Raw genomic sequence first — 10,302 nt, forward strand, 5'->3', positions numbered from 1 at the left:
ATCCTTCCGAACTCCACTGACTAATATCTCACCACTTCCACCAAACAGCCCGCACTCAATTGATGAAGTTGATACAGAAAAAGTGCAGAATCAAGCTCCCGAAGATGTAATCCGCAAACGCCCTACCAGCAGCACCCCAGTCAGCAATCCCCATCTCACATACTCGCAAACCCCAACGAAAACCAGAAAAAAACAAACTCACCTCTCATGAGACACTGCACCCTGCCCCTCCTCCCCTTCCACCGCGGCAAACCGCGCATTCTTCCCCTTCGAACTGGGCTTACTGCTCCCAACCTTCTGCTCGCTACTCGTCTGCATGCGCAAACTAGCCGTAAGCACGAACTGGCCGACCGCGGCGCAGAACCCGCTCAGGAAAGCATTGAAGGGCTGTGCGAAACATCACAACCAGCGTCAGCATCAACGTCCCATCCCAATCTGTTTCAACCCGAAGGGAACCGGTCTTACGTAGTTTCCAGCCATAGCACAGTACAAGAATTGCACGGCCCCGACAAGAAGCAGGAACGCCATGAAGGCGTCAAGCAGCATAGTGCGCTGCGGCGTTGTGGTGAGATACTGCTGCCATACGTGGTGGGCGATTTGGTATACGGAGGAATTAGAGGATAGGACTGCTGGGCCGGAGGAGAGGGAGGAGGGGCCGGGGGTTGTTGCTCGTTTAGGAGGCATGCCGGTCAATTGAATCAGGTTGGAATTGAGGACGTTCAGGATGAGTTGGCAGGATGATGCGATCTGACTGGAGTGAAAGTTTTGATGTCGAATCTCCAATTGAGAGGTGCGGATGAAGCTACTGTGTACACAACCCGATCATACTAAGGCCATACCTGTGCTCCACCGGGCCGTTGATTACGTAGCCTGTTTGGCTTGAACTGTTGTGTCACGTGACCCAACGGACATGGCAAGCATCGAGGCGGATCAGGGCATTGAAGAGCAGTATGGGAAAGGACTTGAAACTGAATATGTCAAATCATAAACTACAATCACTACGAGGTGTGAGCTCTGGGCATGGCAGATGTCCAGGTTGACAATTGTAAGGATATTATCGTAATTTTGGCATATATTTTACACACCTATACTATACACTATGCATTATAATATACACATCCAGGCCGCTCAACAGTCAGATACGTCGCCAGGTAATTAGGGTAGCGTATAGCTCCATATGCCTGCGACAGAGGTGTGCCGTCAATTGCTCTGAGCACCTGAACACAACAGAGTCCAAGATGCGGACCAGCGAAGTCATACATCATTCATCATGAAGAGTTGAGAGTTCGTAGTATCGTTAAGAGGAGAGAGTCCATGGTCGTAAGAGAGATGAGATCTTCATATAATAGGTCGCAGAGAAGAATGCTTTGTCCGTCAAGGAAAAGTGGAATGCGTCCTTTAGTAGGACTGCAATGGCCTCCAGGGCCGTAAAAGTAGATAGTTGGAGTATGATACTTATGAAGGTTCAACGTTGGACGCTAATCAGGCAAGCCAATCTGAAATATTGCCTAGTGGATGGGTTGTTTGCGCTTCTTGAACATCCATCTGAAAGTCGCGCATCACTTGATCCCACGCTTCCCAGTTGTGTTGAAGAAGAGCAGGATCTTGACTGGTCGTGGAAGGAGCCAGGAAATTTTCTGATATCTCAATCGGTGCGGCTGTACTCAACGGCTCTTGTGCGGTCATGCTTTGGGAACTCGGCACGGCCGGCCAGTTGGCATTGGGGAAGAGTTCGGTCACAATTTCGGTATCAAAATTCGGTCCAGCGATAGGCTGGTTCGCGGGTTGAGCATCCCCTACGGCCAAAGGGTCTCGAGTTTGACGGATACCATCCGCCAGGTAAGGCTGGACCACATTCTGCCAAACACCAACGTGATAAGGCGTGGATAGGCTAGGAGCAGAGCTGCGATCGGACGTGTTCTGTACGTCCTGCTGCTGCTGCTGCTCTCGGAAAGCAGCTGCCCGCTTCATCAACCGGGAAAGCGGCCGCCAAAGCATTCCCTTCCTATGTTTCGTGGTACGGCCCCATGTCTCATACAATGAACTCACAACCTGCCAGGCACGATCAGTGACTGGACCGAGTGGGCGAACACAAAGCTCCGACAACACAAAGGCAATCAAGTGCCATTGCAGATTTGTCACAAACAGCCAGCTCCACTTAGCAGTGCTCTGATCTTGTCCTAGCAGCTGAGCGAACTCTGCAACCTCGACCGAGGTGACAAACAAATTCTCCCGAGACGCCATGGTCAAATTGCTACCGGCCGGATTTTGTCGAGTCATAGGATGATGGACTATGAGCCAGAGCTTGGCCAAAATCAGACGAGCAACGGTGGCGCAGACCCATTGTACTGGTACATTCATGTCACAGTGTCTGGTATATCGCTCGTCGATCCGTTTGTTAACTTCCTGAATCAACTTCCCACAAGCGTCCGGGGGTCGTTGTGTGTTCTCGGAGTGAGGAAGGCCGGTTGGACACATGGAGCTGACCCGTCGGAGAGCGGCAGTGATCTCGCAACGAACTAAGCAAAAGGTCATTTCGGTGAAACCTACGCGCTCTGCGGGTGGCTCCTGCATATCGGGCGTGATATCATCGTCGTTGATATTCAGCGGAAGGCGGGTGTCATACATCCTGTCATGAATTTGCGCATCGGTACCATGATCTTCGGCTGATCTGATATCCAGCAGACAGACATGCCACCACAGTCGCCGGCGCATTTCGGTTTCAAAGGGTTTCAAGCCAAAGTTGGTTCCGTCCCGATGGAGGCCGATACCCTGAGCCAGGCGCAGAACCACCGCTGTCATGGACCAGACAAATTTGGTATCATCTTCACGCCGTACACCAATCAGAAAGAGTACAGCAGCTTGCAATAGCATCAGGCTCTGAGTATTGAGGAGACCTGCTTTGGATAATGCCTGCTCGACTGCGAACCGGTAACGCGTTACCGCTGTATCACGATCGTCACCCAGAACTGAGAAGCATTGTTCAGGCGACATGCTGACTATAGTAACAAAGTAGATGGAAAGGACCAAGGCTTCGGAATTCTTGTCTAGGAGGTTCGGATTCTGAGCGGCATTCGTGAGAAGCTTTTGTACAGTGGGCTTATGGAACAGAGGTATAAGCGGCGCTACATTATCCAGGTAGATGTCCCACATCACGGGGATTTTGGGCGGCGGGAGATGGTAACTGCGAAGTGAATGAGAAAGAGAGTAATATCCGAAGAGGAATCCGTCGTGATTAGTGGAGAGAGTCGACGAGGATTCAGGCGAAGGATAATCTTCCTCTTCTGACGATGAAGGATCCAAAATATCTTGCAGCTCCTCAATCTGGCCGCAAGCGTTAGCACAAAAGATGGTGAACTGAGGCAAAAATGCTCACCTCATCCCCCAAACTCGCCCACAACCGGTTGCTAACATATCGACTGCGTCCCTCGTCGATAACCAGCCGTCCAAACTCATGTTCCAGGTTTCGCGGCTTAGCAGCCTGCGGATCGGAGTCTAGAACGAACGGACACTTCCCGACAGCCTCGCTCTGCGTCTGAGGTGTTGTCTGCGTAGCTTCTTTGGAAGCCGCGGGTCCATGTTCCTGTTGCAAGGGCGAAGATACAGTGGACAATGGCTCCGCAGCTTTGGGTTTCTTCCCACTGAGATGCTCAATGACTCCCTCAAGTCGTCTCAAACGGGACAAGAGCTCCGCATCATGAGGTCGTTTCGTCTTGCGAGGCGCCCTTCCAGGTGGAGGGAAGACACATTCGATACCTGCCTTGACACAATTGGAACACGGCGTCCTCTTATTACAGCGGACCTTTCTTCTCCGACAAGTCACACAGCTGCGAATGCTGGGAGGTTCATGCGCGGTGTGAGTACCAGGGTTGGTTGCATGGTCGACTGAAGTGCTTTGAGGATATCCAGAGGGGATACTTGACGAAGACTGAGATGAGAGAGGCTGATTTGCAGATGAAATGGATTCGATGGGCGGGAATGACATGACGGAGGGATGGAGAATGGTTGAGATCCGTGCTACATTCCCACCAACGCGGAGAATGAAGTCCTATTCAGATATTGGAAAAATAGAGACTAAGTGAAAGCAAATCATAGGCGAAAATTGATCACAATTTCGAGCTCTCATTGCCATATAAATCTTCTTAGCTATCTGGCTTTTTTTCTTTTTGAGTTGGATCTTCAGTCATCGACTCATAGTGGGGAATTACGATGGCGTTGGTCATTGGCTGCCTGAGGCGCAGTCCAGGCTTCTCATCGATGGTTCCTGGGCTTGTCAGTGGCTGCCAGCCTCGCAACATTATTAATTACCAATGCATGTAAGACATTTCTTTGTGACTGAGAGAAATGATAACCGCGGACCTTCAAAGGATAGATAATTGACTGAATTCTGAAAGCGAGATATGAGCCTGTCCACCTGGACCACAAAGGAGTTTACTATCACTTGATTGCGTAGTAATGTTGATGCCTGAGATAGCTCTAAGTATGTAGATACCTGGGGTAAGCACACTGAAGGACTGACGTCACAGTCAAGCCAACCCACAATCAAACAATCTCAATCAAAATTGAGGTAATTTGATAGTTGATACCTATACGAAACTCGAACCGCACTGCCACAGGATCAGATAAAATGACAACAAGGTTTAGCACAGTCATCGCTGCAAAGTTATCAGATGACTTCTCAATGGACAGTCGGACACGTTGCGCAAATCAAGGCGGCCACCATAGCAACTTCCGTGCACGTGCTAAAACTTCCAGGGTGTCTGATCTTCGACGTTATGAACTTATGAGTCACTGTGACTAGACTTTATGATCTTCTCGGAGAATACCGAATGTCTATCTGCTTCCAGCAATGATATTCTCGTTCTCCAAGAATTAGGTTCAGCGGATCGATTATCAACTGTCAATCCTTCCGGTAACTTCTCGTCTTGTTTCATCTTGCTGCTCATGTGAGGTCTGCGATGTAGGACACTGCCACAGTTATACTCAAATATCGCGTGCTTTATATTGTTCCATGTATATTCCAAATATATACATCAAAGGCCATTCAATATTATACCCATAGTACATTGAAATGACTTCGAGTGCCCCCAATGAGGGTGGTGATGGCTCAAGAAAAAGAAATGCTCACGAAAGTTTCAAAGAGCGTCAGTGCGAGAGTCAACCCAAAAAATTCAACCAGGGGTATGGTGCATATGATGCGAAAGCATAGAATTATATACCAAATGTCTTTTGAAGAGAAATGAAACGCCAGATTATGCAACCCGGGAGATGTAAAAAGTGAGGAATCGAGTGGTCGTTATCATAAACCAAGTGGAAGAAATATACAATATGACGCGTTAGTATGTTCGGTCTCGAGCTTTCGGTAAGCTCATGTTAAACGATACGGAAGCGGCGTAGTTCGCTTGGGGAGATTGATAGATCTTTGCTGTCGTGAAAGTCCTCGTCTGCGTTTCGCTCTGGCGGTCGAGATATTAGCGGGCAATGTGGAATTGTCCAGTCAGCATTAGTACTCACCTAGTCTGTTCCCAGATCTTGGTCTCCTCGTTGAAATGGTGACTGGGGAAATGGTAAGTCAGTTAAGAATCCAAGGGCTGGAGCTTCATGGACGTACCCCTGAAAGTCAACTGTGGTCAACGACTTGGAGCCGTATTCTTCCACAAGAAGATCGGTGTACTTGTAGGGGACTTTAACAGGAAAGTCTTCAAAGTAGCTATTCCGAAGCGGGAAGATATCAGACTCCTAGAAAGCGATAAGCAATCCATCTCGTTGCCCCTGTGTAACTCAGCCACTTACGTCGAATCTGTGGCCATCCTTGCACATGAGAGCGCCTGTGTGACCTTTCTCTCTCAACGAGTCATCCTTGCGCACTGCAGTAATATCAATGAAAAGCCCCGAAGAAGTGTCAATCCATCTCGCGTCAATAACATTCGCTTTGTCCTCAGTGGTTCGAACCACATATTGCGGGTTGATTTCTAGAACGTAGTTTCGCCCGCCGTCGACCCCGGGAAGTTCGAAATGATGCTCGGTCATGTTGTAATATTCGGCGAGGAAGTGTATCGTGGGCTCGGTAATCTGGACGTCGAGGTCATTGTCCCATGGGAAAATCTGAACTCAAGTCAGCTTTATGTTCCCACGTTGCCTGTTTCATAAACCATGGGACCGGTATTCCAACCTTCTGGTTCCACCACCACGCCAGAAGAGTTCCATGCATTATCCAAGTCTCTGCCCCAAGATCCGCCATTGTCGACAGATATGTCTGAATGAGTGCTGCCAAATGTGGTATTGTGTCTTCCTCAGGGAGCGGTTCATCGGCGAATCTGTGAAATCGTCAGGCAAACGTTGAGTCGGAGGACTTCAGACTAGCTCACCGTCCGTCATAGTGATAATGGAAGCTGCGAGGTCAGTCAGCAATCTCGATGAGCAGAATGGTGTCCAATTCCAAATTCCAAAGCATACCTAGATTCCTCTAATGACGCGTTAGCGCTATGACGAAGAAAGAGAACATATATACATATATCCAGCTGGATAAAAGAAAGCATCATGGCAGACGCCCAAGAGGGACACTTACTGAAATATTTCATTCCCGGTTCACCTCCTTTCCCACTGTAATCCTTGAGAAACTTGGCTCTCACACTCATGAAATCGACATTGGAGTCGGCGCTACCGAAAGACACCAGCGCGAGAACTAATCCATGGAGATAGAGAAGGAAAGTCGTTGAGAATAGACGCATAGCGCATACAGGGATGATGGGGTGTCTGATTCGGATTTAACCCCTGAAAGAAAGCATACTCCTAAGCGATGTAAAGGGAAAGTGTGAAGCAAATATCAGTAAATGATGGTGTTGCACTGTTGATACGGAAAAGGGCGGAAGTCTATGACAGTCGACAATGACGACTGCGCAGCGAGACTGATATCAGGAGGGAGGTAGGAAGCGGATATAAGGGCCGCTCAAGGCCCAAGCTGCTTGATTAGAAGAGTGCAGATTATACTAAGGACTGCACCAGAAAGAAAGAATCGTGCAGTGATAAGGAGAAAGGATGAGAATGCAAAGAATCAAGGATCGATAGACCTAATGGCGATGGAGATAGTCTAGTAGTATCTGACTGCGTGACGAGCAATCAAAACTTCATAAGAGACTCTGGGACTATGGTACCTACTAACTAAGCTTAACGATTTCTATCCAGCATAAGTCGCGTGCTCGCTTACCGCAGAATTCAAGGCCCAGTTTCTATTAATTGAAGTGGCGACGATCCCCATAAAAATTCCATGGCACTGTTAAATGATTGAATTTCTAGGCTGTCTCTCCCGAGTACCAGCCCTGCGGCGCCTTGGCAGAAGGCAATGCTGATCGATCATTCGATGGGGATTGGCCTTGAACTGAGACCTTGTGAGGTCAGTGTCATTGTCATGATTCATGAACGAGTATATAACTATTAAAGAACTGCCGATGAGATCTTGTGCTACTCTGTACTCCGTACCAGTCCTACCTACCTATGCTTAGGCTGGTGTTGCAGACTGCAGCACAACTCAGTAGTACATTACTCTACTACAGCCACATCCTCCTTTTTACTCCTATTCTTCCACAGAAATATCCTCTGTAACGTTCTGTTACGAGCATACGTATGTTCCTCTCAGGCAGTCCCGCAATTGGACATCATGGTTAGGATCGCGCGAGATATAGCCTACTGGGTGTATTATCAGTACTATTGATACACCACAATTCGTTCCAATATTCAATGCATAGTGGACTAATTTCTGGGTGATTCGCTGTCTGATTCGATGTTTTCGTTGGGTCGCCGACAAATCGAACGGGGGCCGCGTCACACATGCCGCTTAGTCCCTATCTGGTCCGCCTTTAATCAAGCACCGATTTTTGCTAATGGATGACATAGGTCGAGCTTTGGGTTGCATTCGCTTCATTCAAATTCAACATTACCCTTTTAGATTGTCTTACATTCTGTGTTTTCAGAGTGATAGAATTATGCTTTTGGGTCTCTAAAGAAATACTTCATCATTGGAGACTCGGATGTCTTCTGCTGAAGAAAATGACGGTCTGCCTGTGGCCTGTGGAGCCCAAGACATCACAGGACCACAACTAACTTGAAAAGAGAAAGGAACCAGACAATCAAGATCCAAGCCACAAAAAAGCCTTCTGGTCATCACAACATTCACAAGAGAACGATTTTAGAATTTGAAACATGGCACTGTGTGTTTCCCCATGGCTGATGCGCCATCTCGCACATCACTTGTGCGATTAAAACATATCGTGCAGAGGACGCGAATCAAGCCTCTAGCCTGACTCTAGCCTCCAATAACGTTGTTTGCTCTGTGACAGCTCCGGGCGGCATCCAAGCCTTGACTAATTCAAACCCAGCTTCGTTTAGCAATGATTCGAATTGCGTCTTTGTCCGTTCTGCGGCTGCGAACGAGACCATCATGCTGAGGTCGACCATCGCAGGCAGCAAGGGCACATTGCTTTCAGGCATTAGATTCTCGTCAATAAGCAAGAGCGAGTCCTGGGCCATAGCTTCACGGATTTTGGCCAATATCTGCACGACTTGCTTTTCTGGCCAGTCGTGCAGTACCGCGCGTAAGTAGTATGCCCTTGCGCCCTTGACAGGTTGATCTCGCAGAAAATCATGCTCTTGGACGTCGATCCCAGGATGTAGATCTCTGGCACCTTTGACGACATTGGGCAGATCTTGTAGGACAAGCCTTCCCGGGAGCGTGGGAAATCTTTCTTTTAATAAGACAAGGTCTCTGTCCTGGCCACCGCCTACGTCGACCAGGAGGGCATCAGATGGCCGTTGCACCCGCAATTTCTGTTCAACTGGGAAGAACTCAAACCAACTTTGGCCGCGCCAGCGAACGGAAAGCGTCATGGTTTTGTTGAATGCTTCTTGGTAGTATGGTGCGGTTGACAAAAAGTCAAAGTATCGTGACTTGGTGTTCATGGCGAATTGAAATGGGCCATCATCAATATCAGCAGGGTTTTTCCAGCCTTTCTCCTTGAAATAATCAGGCAATCTGGAAAGAATCATCTGAAAATGCGTGCTATGGCCACCATCAGAGGATATTGCGGGATTTAATTCATGTGACTGCGCTTACAGGTGTATAACTCCAGCTGATAAGGGGAGTCCGACACGTAGGCTGTTGCCAGAGGGGTCGAGCTGAACAGTCCAGCGTCCACCTCCTTGAGCACACCCATGGCAGCTAGAAGTCTGATGATACGTGCTGTCAAATATCATTATTTGCTCGTCGGAGCGCCAACAAATACTGCTGAGGCTCACATACCGACTAGAGCAGGATCGGCTCCTGTATCATCTGCGAGTTGCTGCACGTTGAAATGGCTGCCATCACCTCGAGATGACCTTTTGGCAATAGCGTCGAATAGCTTCATGTCAACACCCAAGCGAAGGGCCATTGCTTGATGGCTCTGGCCTGCATCAGCTTCTCTCCTGAAATACAGGAACTTGAGAACCCACAGAAAATAGGACCCTGAAGGAGGTCTCCAATGGCGTTTCATAAGTACTCCTCAAATCATCGCAAGCCTGCAGCAGCACTTTGCGTTCATGCTCGTCCACATCGCCTGCTCTGACAGTAGCGATGGTAGACCTGACGGTCTGGACGAGTTCATTGACCCCCATTTGTATGATATTGGAATGAAAGTTTTTCGGTGAGAAATCAGAGATGTGTCTCCCAGCACAATGTCAAAGCAACATGCCAGACATCTTCTGAACGCCTCTATAAATAGTTGGGGATTTCATAGCACTCCCGAAGTTCATGAAATAACTCGGCCATATCGGTCCTGGTTTGCCATCTTGCTTCAATAGACCGAACCCGAGTTCTGTCATACGGTCATACACGACATAAGCCGAGTTTGGAAGCTTATCTCCGTAGCTCGGTCATTCTCATGATATGTCCGACATTGGTAGTATGCAAAATATCTGACATGGGACAACCCGCCAATAAGGCTACAGAGAACTTTCTGGACTACTAGTCTGAAGCTCTGGTAGTGCAGAGATAAGCAGGCGACGTCAAGCCTATCTCTGTGAGGCTCCCCCTCGGCAGTGACATGGAGAAGTTGGACTTCAACACTTGCAGTCAAGTCTCCGACTCCTGGAATAATTGAATCATGCTTTGCGCTCACGCTCCTATCATATCCAAGAAAATTAAGGCCATTCTGCTCCCCTTCCAGGGATCAAGGTCATTCATAATTGCCGCCGTTGCACGTTTTATAAGGCCGGAAGAGCTTCACTGAGACCCTGATGTATTGAAGACATCGTTAAGCCTCCTCGAGC

General features: G+C 48.5%; 3 protein-coding genes across 3 annotated transcripts; all 3 read right to left on the reverse strand.

Moving 5' to 3' along the window:
- Positions 1-55: 55 nt before the first annotated feature.
- On the reverse strand, positions 56-3,985 carry CDV56_108422 (uncharacterized protein; the record flags this gene model as incomplete). The annotated part of the gene is made up of 5 exons (XM_026762041.1): positions 56-122; positions 203-387; positions 466-747; positions 1,540-3,324; positions 3,377-3,985. 5 exons carry the CDS (start codon positions 3,983-3,985, stop codon positions 56-58), a joined length of 2,928 nt encoding a protein of 975 aa, XP_026615730.1.
- Positions 3,986-5,368: 1,383 nt separating this feature from the next.
- CDV56_108563 (putative mannosylphosphorylation protein (Mnn4)) lies at positions 5,369-6,731 on the reverse strand (the record flags this gene model as incomplete). Its single annotated transcript, XM_026762182.1, has 8 exons — positions 5,369-5,456; positions 5,515-5,556; positions 5,612-5,739; positions 5,794-6,105; positions 6,173-6,317; positions 6,369-6,392; positions 6,457-6,466; positions 6,569-6,731. The coding sequence occupies 8 exons, from the start codon at positions 6,729-6,731 to the stop codon at positions 5,369-5,371; spliced, it is 912 nt and encodes a 303-aa protein (XP_026615731.1).
- A 1,552-nt stretch (positions 6,732-8,283) lies between these two features.
- On the reverse strand, positions 8,284-9,648 carry CDV56_108622 (uncharacterized protein; the record flags this gene model as incomplete). Its single annotated transcript, XM_026762241.1, has 4 exons — positions 8,284-9,028; positions 9,145-9,235; positions 9,296-9,437; positions 9,487-9,648. The coding sequence occupies 4 exons, from the start codon at positions 9,646-9,648 to the stop codon at positions 8,284-8,286; spliced, it is 1,140 nt and encodes a 379-aa protein (XP_026615732.1).
- Between the last annotated feature and the right edge of the window lie 654 nt (positions 9,649-10,302).

The sequence above is a fragment of the Aspergillus thermomutatus genome (assembly GCF_002237265.1).
Source record: "Aspergillus thermomutatus strain HMR AF 39 chromosome Unknown NODE_59, whole genome shotgun sequence".
Taxonomy (NCBI): domain Eukaryota; kingdom Fungi; phylum Ascomycota; class Eurotiomycetes; order Eurotiales; family Aspergillaceae; genus Aspergillus; species Aspergillus thermomutatus.